Source organism: Gobius niger, assembly GCF_951799975.1.
Source record: "Gobius niger genome assembly, chromosome: 6".
Taxonomy (NCBI): domain Eukaryota; kingdom Metazoa; phylum Chordata; class Actinopteri; order Gobiiformes; family Gobiidae; genus Gobius; species Gobius niger.
In genome coordinates, this window is record NC_136857.1 from 32,063,498 (window position 1) to 32,087,246 (window position 23,749).

Sequence of the window (23,749 nt, forward strand, 5' to 3'; positions counted from 1 at the left end):
TTCCTTTAACCACCCACAAACCGCTCCGCAATGATAATCTGATGATGATCACATAACCCGGACCCGCGGTTCGCGAATCACTCCCTGTTGGTTTTCTAGCGCAGAGAATAGTTTGCAGTTTACGCTGAGACACACATGGACGTGGAGTTTCTTTTACTACTTCACTGGAGCCTCTTTTGATTGTCTGTAGCCAAAGGAAGCGAGGCTTGATCATCATGGTTGTTGAACATGTCACTCAAAAGCCAGAGGCGCGAGGCAGGAAAAAACCCCAGCCCCTTGAGGTGAGGGCACCGCAGTAGCTAAAACCAAAGTGTAAAGTAAAGGTTAATCGTGCAGCTCTAGTCAGATAGTCAGAGGTCCAGCTAATCCACTCCATGCTGCTCTTTTCTTCAAGTGTGAAACTGAAGAGCTTCGCACAAATATCCTTCAGGAACCTTTACTGCTCCTCCACGGCCGCATTGTTTGCATTAGTCAGGTTAGTGCGAGTGTGCAGCTGATTCTTTTCTCAAATTCAGCACATTTCCCTCTCTGGCTGGTTGCTGTTTGGTGTGCGTTATTCCCTGGGCCTGACACACAGAGTTCTGCGGTCCACTGCGGCGTATTGCGGATTCGCTCCGTTATGTTGTATCATATGTAATTGTCCTCGGGGCTGATGTGAGCCTTCAACGTGGATTTGAGTGAGCTTTGATTTCTTGTGGATTTTCTGGTTGTCCCACATGTTCTAGCCTCAAACCGGACTTGACTGAGTAACTCCAGTCGGTGTCTGATACAATACCGACATTTAACTATGTGACAGCTCACAGTTAAATGTTGCTTCTCGTTAGACTGGAGCTGTGTGGGTTGGAGGTGGAGCAGGCCAAAGCCTCGTCTCTGCGTCAGGAGGTCCAGGAGGAAGAGCAGAGCTTCAACCTCCACAGGCAGCAGAGGGCCGCCAGGAGGCTGCAGCAGGAGAGGCAGGCCAGCAGCAACCGGCAGAACAAGAGCCGCCAACAGAAGACTCAGAAGAACAGTGGCCCCAAAGAGGAGAAGAAGACGGTCAGCACTAACAGTGGCAGGCTGATAAGGGAGACCATGCTGAGGTAAAAGTTCATTTAAATTGACTAGATCTCAAATTAAATTCATCGTTGCACGTATATTATTGTATTGATATCATAGCTTCCTGTTTCTTCTCCCACATGGACAAAGCACTGACCTGTTGCTTTTGGCAGTGAATTTGAATGCTTTAGCTTTAGCAGCAGGAAGTTCTTTGGTTTACCTTCGTGATTGTTAGTAATATTTAAATGCCCTATACCTTATTTTTTATTACAAACAATGAAAGAGGAAACCACTCAATTCAAATGTTGGTTGTGGTCCCAACTTATTCCTAACTTTCCTAACATATTGTATTTGTAGCAGCCCAGTTCTTCACAGGGGCGAGTTTATCGGCGCATCACTTTGACAGACCTTGCAAAAAACTGGCACGCAAGTTCATGACATTGATACAAATGCTTTATAATTTCAGATTCACAAATGTCAGAGTTTACAATATGCTAAAGGAGGACAAAACCAATTTCGTTCCACTGCTAAAAAAAATAAAAAAAATAATCAGGTATAGTGTCTTTAAGTGCTAATCAGAGTTAATTTTGACAACATATTTTATTTTAGTTTTAGTCTTGGTCTTTTGACTAAAATGTAATTTAATTTTAGTCAAGATTTAGTCAAAAAAAACGTTTCAATTTTAGTCTAGTTTTAAACGACTAAAATTGCATGTCAATTTAGTCGACTAAAATGAAGACTAATTTAGTCGACTTATATTTATAATATTCATTGTAGTCATATTTAATAGTGGTCCTCGCCTTAATGGAGCTGCTTCCACATGAGCAAAGCACAAACCTGTTCATTTTACAGTGAATTTAAATGATATGAGGCTTTTTCAGACGGTCAATAGAGGTTTGGATAATTTTAGTCTCTCCTTTTCATTTTTATATAGTCTTATTTTAGTCGACTAAAACATCTGGACATTTTAGTCATAGTTTTAGTCTCATGAAAAACTTTTAATTTAGTTTTAGTCCAATTTTAGTCGGCAAAAATATTACTTTGACTCAAATTAAGACTAAATATTTTAGTCGCCGAAATTAACACTGGTGCTAATTATGATAAATCAATGTATTTGTTCTACACGTCCTTGAGTCATCTTGTGTAGGGCGTTTTGCCTCTGCTCCAAAAGGCTTCGTTAGTGACACTAAGGTTTCGAGCTCACAGGCTAGATAAAGACCAGTGGGAGGGGCTAGCTTGGCTAAGTCCCTCCCCTCTATTAAAGGCTACTCTCATCCTGTGGGTAAACACCTTTGTTGTTTCCAGTCTCAGCAACCCTACTCTCACCTGAGTATAAGGAGTAACTTTGGACTAGTTTAATGTTATGTGTACGCAGATTTTTTTTTATGACGATGTGACTGTAGCATTTGGCACGGATGAAAGTTTAGTCAGTTTAGTGCAGTACCTTGTGATACTCATGTTCGAGCGAGTCTTTTTGCCTTTCAACGTACGTATACTACTATGTACAACAACACTGGGGCTGCATCTAAAAAGTGGCAAGATAGCTCCTTCTCCTTAACCTTTGAGGCCTTCATCATAAGATCGACCTTGAGGAACCTTTTGCAGTTCGGAACGGGAGCTTCAGCTGCTCCTTCTGCATCAGGACAATCTGAACCTTCCTAATCCAACCAGGAAGTTACATGGTACAATATAATAAAATAAAATTGGCCACTGCTGAAGCCAAGTGTTTGTATTTTAGAAATACAGTGGCTTGCATAAGTATCCGTCCCCCCCTTTAACTTTTCAACATTTTGCCACACTATGGACCATAAACATAAATATTTTTATATTGAAATACTAGCTGAGACCCGGCCTTCGGCCGGGCCTCGCTAGTCTCCACATTTGATATTCAGAGATTGTGAGTGACTACAAAGAAATGGCCAACCCGTCACACAGTTCAGCTGTAGGCCAGTGGTTCCCAACCCATTCCAAAAACTATGGCCACTACAAATGAGTAAAAGAATGAAGGCTCCAAAAAATTTCAAACAAACTGCAATTGGAGTGTTTGATGCACCCGTGCTCCTTTCTTATAAACTACGACAATATTTTCGCTAAACTTGGGGAACAGGATTCAAGAGACAGTGTGATAATTATGGAGAAATATTAGGGGTTCAGCTTTAACAGTTTGGGTCACGGTGCAGGACCGGTGGTTTGGTGCATCACGGTAGTGTACAATAAAAAAAAAGAATGAGCAGGTTTTGAACTGAAATAGCCTAATGATCGTTATTAGACAGTATTTATAACCTTACAATAAAATTGGCAATGCTTTCAAAGCTGCTTTAGAATCAAATGTACCTCTGGGCTCACAATACGTGAAAGCAAAATAGAAAACAAATGGTACAGCAGCAAAGGAAAAAAAAAAAAGGAAAAAAAACTACGCAGTGCAGGCCATGCGCTCGTTAAGTGGTTTCATTTTCGCTTTGACTCACACGGAGGAGAAATCAGTCGGAGCAGCGCGTTTGATTAGAGGCTCGTGTTTGAGCAGGTTTTGGGCACGCACGCACACGCACACACATACACACACGCACACATCGCCCTGCCCACACGCACGGCAGTCAGATCGCGTGCACTCGCGTTTGTGTGACAGCGGGTTGTCCTCGGACAGCAGCACCGCGGTCCATATGGACCCGTGGCCAATGCCCGCGGCCGGTGGGACCGTCACGTGGGGGCCGGCCGCGGATGTCCACGCACACACCCAGTACTGTCGCCAGGCTTCCTGGTGTTCCGAAACGGTCTCCCATCCCAGTCCTAACCAGGCCCGTCCCTGCTTAGCTTCGGAGGAACGGTCTCCCATCCCAGTTCTAACCAGGCACTTCCCTGCTTAGCTTCAAAGTCGGTATGGGAAATAAACATGGCGGCGCCCAGGCGGCGGCCATTGAGATAGCGTTTTCTATGATAGATAATACAGATTTTGTTTGTGTATAATATTATTATACTGTACGTTCATAGATTTCCTACAATAAAAAACTGAGATGCATGACCTGTTTTATACTTTCATAGGATCTGCAAAACTGTCATAGAGATCGTAGAGTTCAGAAACCTTCAGGAGGAAGCAGTGACTTGTGGGATTGTGTTGAGCTTCTTATGGGCTGAAGAGGAACATCCCGAGGTTCCTCTGCTAAAGGAGGTGTTAAAGGAAACATACAGCTCCTTTAACCCCCTCCTAAAAGCACTAACACTTCTGGATGCTCCTTGTCACGGCTGACGATGACGCACATCCAGGTCAACGATGAGAGAAAAAGGTCTCTTAGATTATTTACACTGTTTAGATGCAACCAGGGATTTGGCTCTCCATTTGGGCCACGATGATGAGGTCCGGCCGCTGGTCTTCTGACGAGCAGGAAAAATCCCCTCCTCCCGGGCTAAAGTGACCATTGTTTTCTGCAAGCTTCAAACCTCTATTTTCTAACATCCCTGCAGTGCTCCACGTCATGTGTCACAGATGTCGCCAGTGTTGTTTCCCCACAGACCTGTCTGAGCTCACAGCCTGTTGTTTTGGAAAGCCCATCTCACCTGGTCTGCTGCTTGTGTGGGTCAGGGCGCGGCAGGAGGAGGCGGACAGGCAGCAGCGGAGCAGGGAGCTGGTGGAGAGCCGCAGGCAGGCCGTGAAGGCGCTCCAGTCCAACATCTCAGCTGCGCACGTGAGCTGCTGCACCCACGCGAACACAACACGGAGGGTTACTCTCTGCAGCAGAGGAGTGGGCATTATCCAACCTCTTTATGTTCTCCAGGGGATCCACATGGAATATTTATGTATTTATGTTTGTCTTTGGAAATACAGTGTTTGTAAATCAAAAGAGGGAAAAGAAGTGACACGACAAAACTATATTTGTGTGTAGTTGACATTTTTGTGACCCAATGGCTGTGTTAGTGGTCAGCGTGGCACCTTTATTTCGATCATGGTGGTCTCTTTTGCGTCTCAGGATTAAACGTTTTGTAGGTTTTCTGGAGAGAGCAGTGAAAACTTGGCAGAAACTCTAAAAACAATTGATCCCGGAGCATCATAGAGGTCTCTGTGATGGAAAATGAAGGCGCCATGCTGACCATCTATAGGCTCCTGTCTCTTAGTTAATGCTGTGTGTGTTGCCTGTAACAGAGCGGCGTCAAAGCCCCCGGGCCGAGTTCGCAGAAGGAGGGCCGTGAGCGGGGCAGGCTGTGGGCTGGAGGTACCGGCCCAGTGCAGGAGAAACTGCAGAAACAACGGTGCGTGAGCGTCGACACTCTCCCGCTCTCATGCAATCGCGTGGGCGTCTCCTGGCCCCGCGCTCACAAATGCATGACCTTCTTCCTCAGTAACACACATACACGTACGGTCGAACTGCATGCACACTCGCGGATCAATCGTAATGGCACTTTTTAGCGGTTTGCAATGAGCCAATCTGAACAGCTGCAAAACTCCAAACATTCGGTCTCCATTTGGTCCCATCCCACTGGTAAATTATCCTTTTATTTCTGTCATAGACTTTCCAAAAAAGAAATGATATTAAGAGTTTAAATACAGGACAGTGACTATGAGTCAATTTTAATAGTTACCAATTAACAGGAACAATCTCGTCTTACACCAGCTTTCCAGTGCGATGTTTCAGCCAATGGTCTTTGTCAGGCAAAAGTTTGTTTGTTTTCATGAGAAGCCATCTTAAAGCCGTACTAAGTAACGTGTTTACCTTATTAAATCCTTTCCGTAGTCCCTGTGGGGGTAATACAAGTGTTTATGGGATGATTGGAGGGTCTTTCATCTCCCCCTGGTGTCTCTGGACAGAAAACCATGTTTGCAACTTGACTGCCACCGGTCCGGAGCAAGCAATACACACTAATGGAATCACGAAGAAGAAGCTAACATGCTAACGGGCAAAGCTAACTGCGGGCTAATGTCACTTTAGACAGTATTTACGGCCAAGTTTGAGTGAAAAAAAAATATTTCCGTTGTATAATTGGATGCACGGTAACCCTCTCTCCCTTCGCCTTTCCTGTCAGCATAGTATTTACTTTCCAAGACAATTAATAAGTTAAAAAAATCGTAACTTGCAACGACACCTGCAGTTGCGCTGATGGCCTCTAGGGGGATTACTTAGTACTGCTTTAAATATGGCGTGGCTGGCTACATCACAGGATGCTCTCATAAAGCTGTCATGACTGAATAAAGGAACATTCATGTTGGAGCAAGTAAGAGCATGTAAGACCGTGGGCGAGAGAATTGTCCTGTTCTACGCTTGGCCTGCCTTCTGTTACGCACCGGTTTCAGTCAAGAGATGATTGTAACCATTGTTAGTGGTTACAATTACCACATCATCAGTAAATAACAAAATATCAATGGTCTATAGCAGTGGTTCCACAACTGTTTTTCCTGGAAGTCCCTGTTGGCAGTGAAAAGCGTGTTGAATTACAAAACCTAAGAGTCTGTTTCCACTCTTTCAAAGAAAATCTCCACTTTAGTAGCTTCTTCAGACACCAAAGCTTCCAGTCTTGTACTTAACGTAATCATTTCTTCTGAGGGCCGCCTGATTTACTGAGCTTTGACCCTAAAAGACAAGGCAACATTTGATTTTCCTGTTAACTAGCTTATTGAAAAATGTGCTGGAGGCCCTCTGTGCAGACATTCCCCCCAAACACTGCAGTTTAATCCAAATAAATTGCAATACTAGTGAGAAAAATCGATTTTCAGTAAAGTCAGCCTGCCAGGTTTCCTCCGGGCACTACGGTTTCCCCTACCCCCAAAAACATGCTGGTCAGGTTGGCCCGCTGTGGTGGCATGGCTTAGTCGTAGCGGCTCAGGACTAACACCTGAACACAAATAAAGAATTGACTTACTTACTTACTGTTCAGCCCCTACAGTCATGTTTGACGTTTACTCGCTCTCAGGCTGGTCAAGGAGCTGGGGCGGGACACAGGAGCTAAAGGAGGCCTCCTGGAGGATCCGCAGCAGCTCACGAGGAAGACGAGGGGCCAGACGGAACAGTCCAGAGCTGTGAAGAGAGCTCCAGTGAGGGGCAGATCTAGGGACAGGCTCCTGGACTCCAGCCCAGAAGCACCACACGCACAGGCAGTGGGTGATCACTACACAACACACTGACACTGTGTTGGGCAACGTTGCTTTGCAGTAACTCGAGGGGGTATTGTGCTTTTTTCAATCACATAGCACCAGTCTATATCACACTACAATGATGACAAAACCTTCTGTTGGTCTGTAAATGCAGTAAATTAGAATAACTGCCTTGTATAAAATTGCTCTCTCAAAATGGCTGTTGCGAATGTCTTGAAATAGGCCTCTGTCTCTTTAAGAACCTCTAACCCTTTCCGACACGCCCCCTCCACACGCTGTCTGTGGCATCAGTGGGGAGGGGGCTCTGCTGAGGAGCAGTGGTTGGTTACTCGGCTGGTGACGAAAGCTCGGAGGCGTCTCCAGGAGGTGGGGGCGTTCCTAGGAGGACTCAGGCAAACCTATCCCTAAAATGGCTGCCATCAGAGTTTTTACAGATTACTCAAAAATACGTGAATGTGCCAAGGCAACACTTCAGGCATGTTTTTAATGAGGGAATGACATAATAACATGATGGAAAGCTTGAAAAAGTCGATTTTGCATAATACCCCCCCCTTTATGGAAAAGTAGGTTGTTATGTTACTGTGTTACTTTATTATGAAAGTAAAGCGTTGGAGACTCATGCGTTGCCAATATTCTATAATATAATAGTCTTCATTTCTCAATTATTATTTTTATCCCCCCAAAAGCTAACTCACAGCCTGATACTGGTAAATGTATTCAATAAGCACAAGAAAATTGCTTCTGAGCTTTGTTTTATATGTGGACAAATTACAGCTAAAGGCAACAGTAATGAGCATGAACTACAGGCCTATAGTCGACTCATATGTGCTTAGCTTCATTCGCTGTATGTAAACAGTTTAAAAAATGGGGAAAATAGACTAGTAGTTGTCCTAAATCCCAGTGTGACAGTGGCTTAGTGGTTAGTGATTCTCATACAGTGGGGCAGGGCCTGAATAGAGGTCATTAGGTTCCACTTCTGCCCTGCACTACTGCACAGTTAAGCCTTTTTTAACCGTAAACAGTTTTGCTCTTCGTTGAATAGCCAAGGTAGGTACTGTAGGGCCCTGTGTGGATTTTTGCTTAGGGCCCCAGAAGAAAGCTCTCCAGAAAAGGGACTCTAACCTGTGACATTTTATTGTACAAAAGTAACGTAAAAGTAGCGAGTAACATAATAAGTAACTTTCTTTAGAGAGTAACTAAGTAAAGTAACAGGTTACTTTTTAAAAGAAGTAACGAGAAAAGTTATTTTTTAAAAGTAACTTCCCCAATACTGTTCATCTCAACACAATTATTGACAGATAAATGACCCTTTGTACCTGTAATATGACCTTAGGAATCCTTTTGTTATGCTGGGATTTTTGGATTTTGACAAAGAAAATATTTCTCAAAATGATTGTCTTGATTTCAACATAAAAACATATTTGATCTCACTTTGACTCTTTGGAATGTGTTGGTCCTTCAGTATTGGTTCAGTCAGTTTGAGCCAGAAGACACTGCTGAATGACTGTGTGGCCCGAACATAGGATGTTCTTCTATGGTAGAAAAGACCGTGCTCAACCTTTATGATGTTCATTTAATGACGTTTTGTCGACTTGTCGCTTTGGATTCGGCTGCGGAATCCAAATATGGTAATTTCCTTAGTGGAAGATGCTAAAAGTGCATTGAATTACAAAACTTAAGAGCCTGTTTTCTCAAAAAATTGTCTTTTCATTCCACTCTTTCAACAAAATCTCCACTTAAATAGCCTTGTTCTTAACAATTTTGTTTTCTCAGAGGGATTTTTCAACATATAATTCCTTCCTGATTTATTGAGCTTTGCACCCGACAAAACAAGGCAATATTTGATTTTTGTTTTTACACATTCTTTCACTAATTATTCAAAAACTAAAAGGGCAAATCTTTGGAACTAATATGCCAACCAAATAAAAACATAGATTTAAACCTGACTTTATCCATTGTTTTACAGAAAATTTCTACAATTTTGGTCATTTTGTTGCAAAAGGCCTTATTTTAACCTCCTGTTTGACGTGTCTGCAGCCGGTCAGGGAGCACAGTGACAGCGAGGACTCCTCAGACTCTTCAGACTCTTCAGAGCAACAGGGCGACTCGGCTGGAGACCTGCAGCAGCCCGAGTTCAGCGGGATGTGGGCTCACGACTACAAGGTCCGCACTCACACACAAACACACTCTGATCCCATAAATCAAGCTCCATCACAGCAGCGGAGGGACGAGCAGTGGAGCGTCCTCCATTCCTCACTGCCCCGTCAGCTCTGAACACGTGACCACGGCTTATTTAAGCTTCTCCTCCACTGCTGTTCGTGCTTCACGTTAGCCCTGTTTGGTTTGTCCTCTTGGGTGTTCTCCTCGTTTTATTTTAGACTGATCATTTATCAGAGGAGTCACGAGCCCACCAACATGGAACGCCAAACTCCAAGCTACTTTTGCAGAAAGTGATGCAATTCCACATGTTTTGGTATAAATCTGTTTATTTCCTTTGTGTCTATTATTTCACAAAAAAACTGGACAAAATGATTGGCATGCTCTCCAAACTGTGGGTAATGAACTTTGTATCAAAGCCTGTGATGCTTGTTTAAAAAAAAAAAAAAAACTCCTGTTATTAGATAAAAAGACTGACTTGACACTAAGCCTGGAGAACAGAAAGAGGAGAAGAGAATAGTGGATGAACTCAAGGTCGACATTTGAATGAGATTTAATAGAAAATATTCAGGGGTGCCAACACTTCCGTCCATCACTGTTTAAAAGGGTCATTTTTGCAGGTGCAGTATTTGGGAATAGTCTCAAACACTTCTTTATCTCTATCTCACACCCTCCTCCTCTTGCTCTCCTCGCTACACAGTTGTTTCAATAAAGAGGAAAAATAAAAAGTGCAAAGCAGCTCGTGGACTGTCGTGAGGCTATGGCGAGTGTTTTTGGCGAGGAGAAGGGTGGGAGGGAGGTCAGGGAGTTTAGCTTCCCGATGGCCTTCTGTACGAAACTGTTCCTCAGTCGACTGGAACTGACCCGTAGATTCCGCAGTCTCCCCCCTGAAGGCATAATCTTGAAGAGACTGTGTGATGGGTGCGAAGTAGAGATTAGATCGGGCCCAAAAAATCAAGCCCGACCCGACCCGAGCCCGCGGTTATAAAGCCCGACCCGACCCAGCCCGAGCAATTAACGTGAATTGTCAGCCCGAACCCGAAATAAACCCGATGTACATAATTATTTATTTAAGGCTTAGATAGGTGCATCTGCACAGCGGCACTATGTTTGCGAGGTACGCGGCTACGCGCACGGCATACGTGCACGCAGCACGCGGCGCGGAGCAGCCAGCGCCGCAGCTCAATGTGTCTTGTCTCCTCTTTTCCGTCTCTCTCTCTCCTCCTTCATGTTTCATAAACATCGCGCTCTACAAAAGCTACTTTTTACGCAGTAACAGGAACCAAACTGCTTATTTATCCACTGCTAATGAAACGCTGTCCTGAGAGAAAGACTGAAGAGTGATGTTCTCTGTGTGGCGCCGGTATCACAGCCTGACCATGCTGCTTAAATGTGACAACACAGCAGCACGTGCGCCCGCCCCCCGCACCTGCACCACCTCCCTCCCGGACTCCTCTTTTTTATATTGCGTTATTTGCACATTTTGTATCCAATAGACTCCGCCTATTGCATAGATTTTTATTAGAGATTATAATGACATTAATAAAAAATAAAAAAATAAAAAAAAAAAAAAAAAAAACTTGAGCCCGACCCGACCCGAGCCCGACTCTCATGCGGGAAATCTCGGCCCGGCCCGGCCCGAATGTCGGGTCGGGCTCGGGCCGGGCTTGGGCTCGGGCCAAAAATCTAACCTCTAGTGCGAAGGAGTGCTGGGCGCCATGCCACACAGTGATGGAGCTGGTCAGGATGTTCTCTACAGTCCCTCTGTAGAAGTGCACATAATGGAGGCTGGGACTCTGACTCTTCTCAACTTGCGGAGAAAGTAGAGATGCTGATTACTTTTCTTGACCAGTGATGTAGTGTGCATGGTCCAGGAGAGCTTCTCTGTGATGTGCACACCCAACACCCTCTCCACTGCAGCAGTGGAGAGGGTGACAGACAGTTTGACTCGTCTGTGTTGCTGATGAAGCCCACCACTGTTGCGTCGTCTGCAAACTTGATGAAGAGGTTTGAGTCGTACTTTGGAGTGCAGTCATGGGTCAGCAGAGTGAACAGGAGGGGGCTCAGCACACAGCCTTGGGGAGCCCCCGTGTTCAGTGTGATAGTTCTGGAGGACTTGCTGCCGTACACAGCCTGTGGTCTCCCCGACAGAAAGTCCAGCAGCCAGTTTCACAGTTAACCCGCTTTAATATTACCACAATTATAAAAGGACAAAGTAAGCTGGTTCCAAGACGGAATTTAAAAATGTTAAAACGATGTAGTATTTTCCACCCACTAAATGCTCCAACAATGTCCTGATGTGTAGAATGAGCCAAGACTTATTCACCACAACAGCCTCAAAAATCCTGCAACTCCTACTCAAAAACGAGCTTAACAGAGAGAATGCAGTTACGCGTAAGACCTGAGGTGGCAGTGGTGAGTTAAAAATGACATCTTCCATCTAGTCCTTTTAACCGTAAGAATTTTTGGAGCGAAGTTTGTTCAGCAAGGCAAAAGGACGAGCTCCTTGAGTTACGACACAATCATTTGCGTCATAGAATTCTATTTCAGTCGGAGCAAGTACCAACACAACTCAATGTGAGAGAAACAGTCTTGAAGCCTTTTTATTTTTAGAAATGGTGAACGTAATAAATAAATGAATCCTTTCCGTAGTCCCTCTTGGGATAATACAAGTGTTGATGGGATGATTGGGGGTCTTTTATCTCCCCTGGTGGCCAGAAAACCACAATTGCAACTTCCCTGCCACCGGATCGGAGGCCCAATACACACTGATGGAAGAAGAAGCTCACAGGCTAATGGGCAAAGCTATCTGCGGGCTAGCGCCACTTAAACAGTATTTACAGCCAAGTTTGAACAAAAAAAATGTCAAGACCTACAAGACTCATCTAAAGGGATCCATTCCTTTTTTTTAAACGCTTTTTTCTTGTATTTTTTGCCTAGTTTTCGGCGCATTCTTTTTCTTTTGTGGCTTTTTTCTCAGGTTTTTGTCGTTTTTTTAATCAAGTTTTTGTCACTTTTTTGTCACTCTTTTCTGCTTCCACATAAAATAATGTGACGGCGGGCTGCAGAATTCTGAGAACCTCCTGGGCCTGCGCCGCATTGATCCTTCATGCCACGACGGGCACATTACCACTTTCGATCAACACCTAAGTAAAAGTCCCACTTCCTTTTTGAACTCTGTGATGCTCTTGTAATGTGGGGCGACAGGCTTCACTTCTCATCTCACCGCTGCCTTTGAGGCTTTGGAAGGAGAGCGCTGCTGCAGTGCTGAGCGCACACCAGCGCCCAGCGGAGTGGAAGTTTCCTCCATCAGAGCGTCAACAGCTCAGTGCAGCCACGGGTCTACTGCACCAACGAGGCTGATACGCTGTCCAGAAACATTAGGCATTCGGAGAGGACGGAAACAAATGAAGTGCACGTTTTCTGCAGAAAGATTTGTTTGTGTGATTCAAAGATTTTTACGTAATAGGTGGAACCCAACTGGTCGCCTGATATGGAACTAAAGACAGAAATAGAACCCAAAGGCTTTAAAGGAATAGGCCACCGTTTTTACATACTGAGATATGTTCTTACCTTAGCTTTGACGAGTTCTTTAGGACCTGTCTGATCTTCACCCGTGCCTTCAGTCACGTAAACACAGCGCAGACGGTGTTAGCATTTAGCCTCCTCCTCTCCTCTATAGCTCCAAAACAGGTCAAGATAGAAGCTACCAAGCTCTTCCACGTTTTCCTTATCTAAATATGGTTACGTGAAGTGTTACACTACAAAGTATAATTACACAAAATTAAACAATGTGGATTTTCTAAGCAGATAAAAAGGGGGACTATATTGTAAGGCGTAATAATACCAGGAGTAATTTGGCATCCGCACAGTAAAGTGAAGATTACTGCGCAGTAAAGTGAAGATTACTGCGCGGATTTCAAACTACTCCTGGTATTATTACGCCTTACAATATAGTTCCCCCTTTTATCCCCTTAGAAAATCCACATTGTTTAATTTTGTGTAATTATACTTTGTAGTGTAGCACCTCACGTAACCATATTTAAAAAGGGAAAACATGGAAGAGCTTGGTAGCTTCTATCTTGACCTATTTTGGAGCTATAGAGGAGAGGGTGAGAGGCTAAATTGAATGAATGGGCCCGATTGAGACTTTTTTTTTTAGAAAGTGGTGTTTCATGAAATATCCTATTTTCCCCCTTGGCGAAGCCACGCCCACTTCTATGATGAGATGCCGTCTGTATCTATGTCCACTTTCAATGATGACTGTGGGTCTAACGAGTTTTATGTGAATGGTGACCATGTGGGACCATCACAAAAAAATGTGTTTATTTGTTTTGTTTTTTTGTTTTTGGTGGCTCCATGATGTATGTTTAAGGTTTTGGTCATACAATCGTGTTTCTGAGAGTAAGTTGAAGGAGTTGGTGAGTTAGCTTGGTGCATGGCATTGGAGCCATGTCCACATTTGGGCCATTTGAAGCCAACCCTGGTGCATATGCCTGAAAAATCCACTTTGTTGGTGCAGATAATGAAGCCAACTCAAATTGGCTTTTTAAAGTTGTATAGGAAACATATAAACCTAGCAGGAATGTTTGACTACGTACAAATGGATGGAGTGCAGATTCAATATATTTAGGGCTAGACGTATTGGTACAATCACATTGAGAAAGTTCAATTCATACATCTGTGGAGAGTATCTGCTTATCCATATTGTTGTGCTCAACTTTATTTGACTTCATTTTTAGTGAGAGACGTCTGTCATGGACAACTTACTTGCTGTGTTTCAGGAGGCCAACAGAAAGCCTGTTTTGGTCCAGAGTCAAGCGGACTTGGACAGACGTGTAGAGCCCGGTGAGAATATCATCACATCTGCTAAAAAGGCCCCTAACAAGGAGAGCAGGGGCCCCCCGTTCACCAGTAAACCTGAGCTGGTCCACTTTAAGGTATGCAGCTGCTGTGACAAACAAACTGACTCCGTGAGGTCTAGTATTAGTTTGAAATTCTTTTGGCAGGACTTTGACGTGAAACAAGTTTACAAGAAGAAAGTGGTCCTGACCAATGTTAGCTACAGCACAAACGCCTGCAGGCTGGTCGGGGTTTCTGCTCCTCTCAACGACTGCGTGTCCATAAGGTGAGTCGCTCTGTTCACTGGGACTGAAACGTGACAAAAACAGGCAGATTCACCAATCCAAGCTTCGTATAGCACATTTTATCGACAAAGTCTCCAAAGTGCTAAGTAGGGGAAAAATAGCACTAATTAAAAAAATAAACAAATAAATAATAATAATAATAATAATAATAATAATAATAATAATAATGCAAACAAATGTAAATTAGCTAATAAAATACAATTAACATAAACATTCATGAAAGACAGATAGGAGGACCACACAATCCCTATGCCGGGGTAAACACCAGTGAATAAAAGTGTGTTTTTAAAGCAGACTTAAAAACATCAACAGATGGCACTGATCTAATGTGAGGAGGAAGAAAGAGTGTTCCAAAGTTTGGGGCCAACAACTGAAAATGCCCGGTCACCTCAAGCTTTAAGCCTGGTTTTGGGGACAATGAGCTGGAACTGTTCTCAGACCTCAGCGAGCGCATGTAGGGAAAGCCATGTTTGATACAGGGTGACCACATCAAACAGGAGTGAAAGAGGAACAGGTCGATGATGCAGTGGGACATGGAGGGACAGACATGAGAAATTCAAACACACAGCTCACACTACATGATTTTTACGCCCGATTTTGCTACAATTCTCAGTGGCGCCGAGTCTTCTCGAGTTGTGGCTAGATAAAGGCAGTCGCACAGAGTCGTGTCTCATAGAGTGTGTGTGTGTGTGTGTGTGGGGGGGGGGGGTTGACCTGTTTTTCCTCCTAAAATAAAATAAAGATTGCACTGTGTCACATGATGCTGTATCTGCTGCTCCATTTGCCAAGAGTTAGAGAGTTCATCATTAATGGTAAGTGACTTTATAACAGGTGTTCCAACAATCGTAGTCTTTATTTTTGAAATCATACGCCATATTTATACATAAATATCATGACAATCAATGTGAAGTATTCTAAAAGTATTCAGAATACAGTATTCTGATTAGACAACATAACAGTATACGTTACAGAATACATTTTAAAGGGACTATATGGAGTTTAAAATTGTTAAAACTAAGTATTTTCCTCCCCCTACATGTTCCAGCCATGTCCCAATGTGTCCTTTTCACTTCTCTGTCATAACCAGTGTTGGGAATGTCACTTTAAAAAAGTCATTTGTTATAGTTAATCACTACTTGTTCCAAAAAGTAATGGAGTAATTGAATTACTCTATAATAAAAGTAACTCATTACCAGGGAAAGTAACTATTTGCCCAACTCAAAAAAAGTTGCTATATGTCAAAGAATTTGGATTTTTTTAAAGTCAGTTGAAATGAGTAGAGCAGACAAGTGTTTGTATTTATATACTATCATATCAATAATGTTCATAGTAACTGAATGAACTGAGTGGGGGAGGGCCCTGTGACTGAATGGTATTGACCAATATTTACGCTGCTGTTTTATTAATGTAGCAATACAGCCAAATTAAAAGAGAATGTGGAGGAACAAGAGTGAAAACGACATGTGCCAACACGGCCAACGATCAGGGCAGACTTTATGCACTGGCATTGTGCCAGTCTCTCTGTTCATTCATCAGGCAAAACCGAAGACAATCATCAGCAAATATAAGTTTAGATGCCCTAACAGAGGAAGAAGTAAGCCGAGAAAGAGAGAGAGAGAGAGAGAGAGAGAGAGAGAGAGAGAGAGATTCTTCCCCCGGTCACACACAGCGCTGTGGGGATGACAAGCCGGGGGTCGGGGAACATAGTTTTTGGAGCAGAGAGCACGATGCAACACCCTGCACAGACACAGTCAGATGTGCGCCATAGGTTCTGCAGACAAAGGTGCAGAGCGTACAGTTGTCCCAGTCCTGGAGAGGCAGAGGACACTGAACGATGTGAGCCCAACGGGGCATCAACAAAGGTAGCGTGAGAAGAAACTCCGCCCCCTGCTCTCCCATGAGCGCTCCATGTTCATACATGGAGCGTACATCTGCGGTGAGCTGACACCGCGGCGCTTCACTCAGCCGAATTGTAACATGCCATTTTGTTTTCCCACTAACCATAACGGCGTTGTAACGATGAGAGAGTCATTAATTAGATTACTCCAATACCGAAAATGTAGCGCCGTTAGTAGTGCTGTTATACTTAAACACTGTTCTTCCCAACACTGGTCATAACAGCGGCACTAACAACTCATTAATGGCCACATCCCCACGCAGACCACGCCAAACAACAGCACATTATATCACCAAAGGTTCACAAGAACCACCTTTTCCAGCTACATTTCAACCACAAACAGAGTTTAGCGGCTCTTACTGAGTTGGGAGTCATTGTCTTTGTGTTTATTCATGTACATTGTCCCACTTAAAGCTATGCAAATGTAAAAAATTAGCTTCCCGTACAAACTGGCAAATCCATTTAAGCCTCACCTCATCATCATCTCTGACAAAGGCTACAGGTCACATCAAAACTAAATCAGGTAAACAAAACAAAAAGAACACACTTAAAGTAAACTATTGTCTTCCTGGTTGAGTTTCTGCATGGTTATTCTTATCTCCCTATCTTCTTGCGCTGCTTCAGGCTGTTGCTTTTGTTGTGTTAAAAAATTCAAGATACTGAACTCTGAGCTAAATTTAACCACTTCATGCCAGAAACAATTTCCAAAATGATCAGCCCTCCAGTCAGAACAATGCCGCGCTAAAGTCAGAGGCAGAGTATGTTGACTGGTCTAATGTATTCCACCCACAACAAGAACCATGGAAACACACAATTCAGCGGGACTTTCTTGGGGGCTGGGTGTCGTGAGCGCTAACACACACTCACACAAATACACACACACACACACACACACATACATATGAGCTGCTGTTCTATGGTTCACGTGACCCAGGTAGGCGGTGGATCTTTAAAGGTGACATATGATTCAAAATCGACTTTCTCCATCCTTCAATAGCATTATAATGTTCCTCATCAAAGGGGCTCTTGAGTTATTTTGAAGTGCCCACGGCTTCAGCGCTCACTTTACCTTCGCAAAGCCTCCGCGGCACGTTGCTAAAATAGGTTCTCTCCACTTGTGTAGGTCCACGACACATGTCTAAATTTGTCCAAAACAGGGTACGGTCTCTGTTACGTCCTTTGGAAGAGATGGTCATACATTATTTAGTGATTGCTGAGAGCTTCAACCATTCCCTGATCTGACACCAGACTGTGGAGGCTCTGCAGACCCGGAATATGTTCATCTGAGAGAGAATTCTTATCAACATCTTCTTCTTTCTTTTGGCCTCGGCTTTACTGACCATGAAAATGTGTCTGAAAGTTAAAAAAGCTGCTGATCCACATTTGCTCGAGTTAGCCCTTTATTCATGAGCAAACGCTTGGTAAATGACCCCTCCTAGTGTTTTTTGTTCTTGTTTGAGATTGAAACCTTGTGTTCGCCCCATAGCCTGGTTAATAAGAAAGGTAAGACATGTAAAGTCTTCTGGATGGCCTCAGTGTCATGGGTTTGTGTCCTGGCTTTGATAGTTTACTGCAGTGGTGGCCAAAGTGCGGCCCTCAGATCCAGTTTTTTGGTCACATCTTTTTAGTAATTTAATAATACTTTTTAGTGTAAGTTTAATGATACTACATGATAATAACCTCAAACACATTGTGTGACCGAGCTGGCATTAAGGTGTTGAAGCCTAAATAAGGGTCTGAGGCAAGGTTTAAACCTCTCTTAAAGGAACAGGCCAGCGTTCTTTGATCTTTTTGCATGACTGAGGGCCCACAGATCTTCCATACTGTGATATGTTCTTACCTGAGCTTAGACGAGTTGATGCGTACCTGTCTGGTCTTTGTACCTGTGGAAGAGCGTTCACCCCCATTTGGAGCTATAGAAATACATTGGGAGAGGCCAAATGCTAAGAACATCTTTGGTCGTTTTGCGTGCCGTGACTGAGCGCATGCAAAAAACCAGACAGGTATGCATCAACTCATCTAAGCTCAGGTAAGAACGTATCTTTTGAATACACCCCTGGTTTACTGAATGTCTCTCCCAGCTCTTCACAACCGTTGTTTTTGCAGACGCAGATGTTTCTCTACTTTTAACCTTTTACCCGGACACATTTTCTTCTCGACTGGAGTTTACAGCCCATAGGTCAGGGTAATGCCTCATTTGAAAGCTAAGACCTACAAAACTGAGCTAAGACGTTTCCTTGCATTGTCACTTTTTCGTCATATTTTTGTTACTTTTTGACTCTTTTTTTGTCACTTGTTTTGTTGCGCCTTTCGTGCTTTTTTTGCTACATTTTCATCCTCATTTACGTATCATTTTGACGCTTTTGAAGAAGCGAACTGGACAAAGTGTGTTTGGTTAAGGCGGGGGTTAAGAGCTTAAAGAAGATCGTGGACCCAACTGAAAATGGTTCCGTGACCCACTTTTGGGTCCTGACCCACCAGTTAAGAACCACTGTTTTTACACCACACTGTCCTGGAATGAAATGGAAAGGTACGAAATCCAGAGCGCCTAAAGTGAGCTACTTTTATGTAACAAAAAACACTTTGTAGCTGGTCTAACTATGCGACTTCGCCAAGATATAGAGCAATACATTTAAAGCAAATGACTTATATCCATCCATCCATCCATTTTCTTCCGCTTTATCCGGGGCCGGGTCCCGGGGGCAGCAGTCTCAGCAGAGATGCCCAAACTTCCCGATCCACGTACACCTCCTCCACCTCCTCCAGCTGTTCATGACCATAGGTGAGGGTGAGAACGTAGATCGATCGGTAAATCGAGAGCTTTGCCCCCGACTCAGCTCCCTCTTCGCCACAACAGTCCGATACAGCGACTGCATCACTGCTGATGCCGCACCGATCCGTCTGTCGATCTCACGCTCCATCTGTCCCTCACTCGTGAGCAAGACCCCGAGATACTTGAACTCCTCCACTTGAAGCAAGCACTCCCCACCGACCTGAAGAGGGGAAGGAGAACCATGGCCTCAGATTTGGAAGTGCTGATCCTCATCCCGGCCGCTTCACACTCGGCTGCAAACCACTCCAGAGCGTGCTGAAGGTCCTGATTTGTTGAAGCCAACAGAACAACATCATCTGCGAACAGCAGAGATGAGATCCTGAGGCTCCCAAACCGGACGCCCTCCGGCCCCTGGCTGCGCCTAGAAATTCTGTCCATGAAGGTAATGAACAGAACCGGTGACAAAGGGCAGCCCTGGCGGAGACCAACACGCACCGGGAACAGCTCTGACTTACTGCCGGCAATGCGAACCAAGCTCCTGCTGCGGTCATACAGGGAACGAACAGCCCTTAGCAAAGGGCCCCGGACCCCATACTCCTGGAGCACCCCCAAAAGGGCACCAGGAGGGACACGGTCGAACGCTTTTTCCAGATCTACAAAACACATGTGGACTGGTTGGGCGAACTCCCATGAACCCTCGAGCACCTGACGGAGGGTATAGAGCTGGTCCAGTGTGCCACGACCAGGACGAAAACCGCATTGTTCCTCCTGGGAACATCCAGGGGCACTGTCCCCGACCGCCACGCGATGTTGCAGAGACGTGTCAGCCACGACAGTCCTACAACATCCAGAGACTTAAGGTACTCAGGGCGAATCTCATCCACCCCGGAGCCTTGCCACCGAGAAATGACTTATACTTTATTATATTTACCTTAAGTAACGAACTTGGAAAGAGCTGGCGACCTACAGAAAGCCCACGCCATGGCCACAGAGTGTAGGCCTGTCACAATAACAACAGTTGAAGTTCGATATGTTGAGGCAGGGAAATATTCCGATCAACGATATGATTCAGGACTTTTTAATGTCACAGAAACTAACTCTAAGAAATGACCGTGATGCTTTGTTTGAAAAGTACTTAATCTTTAAATATCTCACTATAAAAAATCAAGTATTACATTCGAAAAATCCTCCCTGGCAGCAGGTTTTTGGCAAACTGGAGCAGTTGAGTGTTGTGCTGAGTGTGAACAGACTTTGTTTATCATGCAGATTAGCCATGTGCTCTTGGGCGAAATGTCTCTGTTGTTTATTACACTAAATGTATGTGGCTTCGGCAGCTGGATCAGATGAGCTGATATCCCCAGCAGTCGCATGCGTAATATTTGACCTTTATTTCTGCACGCGCTGTCAGGGTGGATGGGCTCTCCTCCCACTGGGGTACAGTATGAGCAGCCTGGACGTGCACGCTCTGCCGGTGAGTCAGCCCTGTCTGAGCCTGCCAGCAGCCCACAGCCTCTCGCACTGTGCACCGCGAGGGCTGTATTCACACAAACAACTCCTCGGCTAACAAAACACCCAGTTTCTCACATTTACAGCTCATGAATACTATAGCATCAGGGTAAACAGGCTTATTTCTGCTCGAATATGCAGCCAGAGGAGACTGTCACACAAACTGCTTTACTGATCCTTGTATTCCGTGCATTTCAAACAGTGGCGGCTCCTCATTTTCGACGAGCAAAGCTGAACTTCCCCCAAAATTTCACTAAAAATATTGCCAAATGAAATGAACTTTATTTGGCAAATTTAAGTGTGCTAAATCTACTGGAGTGTTTTAAATTGCATGGGAAAGTCAGTTTTCAGTGTGGTCTTCTCACATAGTCTCCCTGAAGCTCTATGGAAAATCCCATTGAAGCTCTATGTTTAGAAAGCAGCCTCTGATTGGCTAACTGTGATTGTTGTGAAGCTCAACTTCGAAACAGGGGGCGCTGTTGTTACTGAATACTGAATACTGATTGGCTGCCTCTGCTTTGACTGACAGTTCCTCCTCCTGATGCTCCTGCTCTGTGTCTGTGAAAGCAGCATTTGCATTAGCAGTAGCATTAGCATTAGGTGAAAACAAGCAGCAACGTCACTCTCTCTGAGTACAGCTGTGTTTTAGTGGATACTTTTGATACTTTTGTATGTCTTTGCCGTGTTTTTGTGGGGATCTGTGATTTTTTTTTTACTGCAAAGAGTCCATGATGGTCCTGAAGAAAGCAGTTAGCTGCAGTTAGCTTATGAGCTAAAGACATTTGAGACCTACAGATTTCTTCTTCTGAAACACTGAAGAGGCACCAAGAGCCCCCCACACCTGCAGCACAGTGGAGGCGTCACAAGAGGAGCTACGGGAAGCAAAAAAGGAGCAAACAAGGAGATATCCGGGCAAGACTCACAGCTAGGCCACACATGCCTTCTGTTGTTCTGGTTAATGGACATTAACTGGAGAATAAAACAAATTAACTGCTACGCTCTTCCCAGAAGATGGTGAAAGACTGTTGTGGAGCGGAGGGAGCTGCCCAGGAGGAAGAGGAAGGAAGAAGTGGAGCTGACCAGTGCAGGACACCATGCTCTGAAGTGACAAGACATGTTCACGAATCAGAATGGTCATCTGTTTGTCTGCTCTGCAGTCACTAAAAACAAACTCCATGTGTGTCTCATGTGCAAACTGCAAACTATTCTCACTACTCGTAAAAACAAGCGTTTTTTTTTCCATGTGTTTCACGACCAGGTCAGGTTGTGTCACAGAATCATTCATCATTCACGTACCTATATACTAAAATATTTGTTGTCAAGAACCAGAAAACAGAACAATAGTGTGAATTTATTCCATGAAAGACTATTTCTTTTAAATATTTATCATTTATTTGAGCAGAAACAACCAAGTCACTTCCATTAATAGTGGACCAACATCAGAACTTGGTCTCTATGTTGGCACCTGTATTCAATTTTTTTTTTTTTTTTAAACCTCCAGTACCTTAAAGGCGCTAGATGCAAGTTTGTCATTTTATGCTCACTACTGCCACCTCAGGTCTTGTGTACCTTTGCTATAAACATTCGCCATTATAAAATGTGTTGCCACCCCAGAAATTAGCCCTGACCCTGCTTGCCACCCCATGATTTTTTCTAGATCCGCCCCGATCATCAACAAATATAAGCTAAAAATAAGTTTCACTATTGATCAATGATCACCAACTAGCACCGGTCACGAATAGCGCTGTGGGGAGGCGGGTCGGGGACACAATGCAACATTCAGACAGCCAGATGTGCCGTAAAGTGGGAGGGCACAGGCACCATAGGTTTATGATAATATTGTGATTTGACTCGTCTTGCGCTCGGTCGGACTCGGTCACAAATATCTTAATGCCTATCAGGCTCGGTTTGGATTCGATCACTTCTCTGTCCAAAAAATCGGCCTGATTCACACTCTAATTGTCACCTGGCCACCACACAATGTTGTGACATCATCACATTATGGCATATGAACACAACCTATTGCAAAAATCCATTAACATTTTCCAAACACACACATGCCACCACAAAACAGAAAAGACCCACTGACCTAACGACGTCCTGCAGTGTGGAGTTGTCCAGTTGGGATTTCTGGAGCCTCTGGTGACTCCGGTGCTGTTTTGCCTCTGGATAAATGAACTGAGCGGCTCCTGTATCAATAATCTAGCAGAATATTGATACGTTTCAATATCCATTCATGCTTCTCGAGAATATTGCAGTGATGGTAGCGGATTGGCCTTTTGTTCTTGTACAAGAGGCTGTCCTGGCTTCGGATGTGAAGTAAAAACGTAATGGGACGTAAACTAGAGCAACCAGCTCACAAAAACAAATGCCGATACAAAACGTGCTTCTAATGCAGTTTTACAGTGAGCGAGAGCTTCACAATATTATATAAAAAATTGCAATACTGTATCTTGAGTATATTACTTATCTACAGTATTTCCACACAGTAGGGTTGAAACTAAAATGAAATGAAATCATGAATAAAACTGAACTTCTGCCTATTTATAAATGAGTTTCTGTTTTGGGTTGTGTTAGCAAAATAAAAATAAATAAAAAGTAAATATTGCGTTAATGCTATTTTGACAATAGTATTGCAGTGGGGTTATGATGATAAAATGTTTGAAATGGAATTCATCTTTGGTTACCTGTGGCAGTGTGGCTTTGAGTTTTATCAGTAACACCCATCCCACTTACTTCACCAAGACAAAGCAGGACAAAAGCGGCATTGTAGCGCACAGAGCCATCCGCAGCAGCCGTGACAACACCAGCGCCGTGGGAGGGAGAACACTCAGGCTTTCCTCACACTTGGCCGTCACTTTGTACACCCCCTGTTGCTTTCTAAAAATGGCTCTCTCCCTCACCACCTCCTGATCACGGAAGTACGCTCCGAGCCAGAAAAGGAAGCATGAGCTGTGCCTGGACACGCCCCCATCGCCCACGGATACATCCCTCAGCGAGGGGAGGGTCAATTCATGTTACTGATTGGAGATATCTGGATACACTAGGCCCCCATTGAAAAGCATTGGAGTTTAGACGCCTTAAAAACAACTTTAACGCCTGGTTTCAATTTTTTCAACACTAGACTAGATATTCCTCCTGAGTTAACGCTGGGT

The 23,749-nt window shown here is 44.1% G+C and overlaps 1 protein-coding gene and 1 long non-coding RNA gene across 2 annotated transcripts in view; both read left to right on the plus strand.

Moving 5' to 3' along the window:
- LOC306964190 overlaps window positions 1-23,749 on the plus strand; it is a 121,942-nt gene that overhangs the window by 15,012 nt on the left and 83,181 nt on the right. The gene's annotated exons all lie outside the window — the stretch shown is intronic.
- Window positions 1-23,749, plus strand: part of cfap74 (cilia and flagella associated protein 74) — a 71,069-nt gene that overhangs the window by 7,038 nt on the left and 40,282 nt on the right. Inside the window, exons 6-12 of the mRNA XM_079558308.1 lie at window positions 825-1,079; window positions 4,613-4,715; window positions 5,171-5,277; window positions 6,934-7,117; window positions 9,152-9,277; window positions 14,056-14,211; window positions 14,281-14,399. Of these exons, the coding sequence (XP_079414434.1) occupies window positions 825-1,079; window positions 4,613-4,715; window positions 5,171-5,277; window positions 6,934-7,117; window positions 9,152-9,277; window positions 14,056-14,211; window positions 14,281-14,399 (1,050 nt within the window). The remainder of the gene's footprint in view (window positions 1-824; window positions 1,080-4,612; window positions 4,716-5,170; window positions 5,278-6,933; window positions 7,118-9,151; window positions 9,278-14,055; window positions 14,212-14,280; window positions 14,400-23,749) is intronic.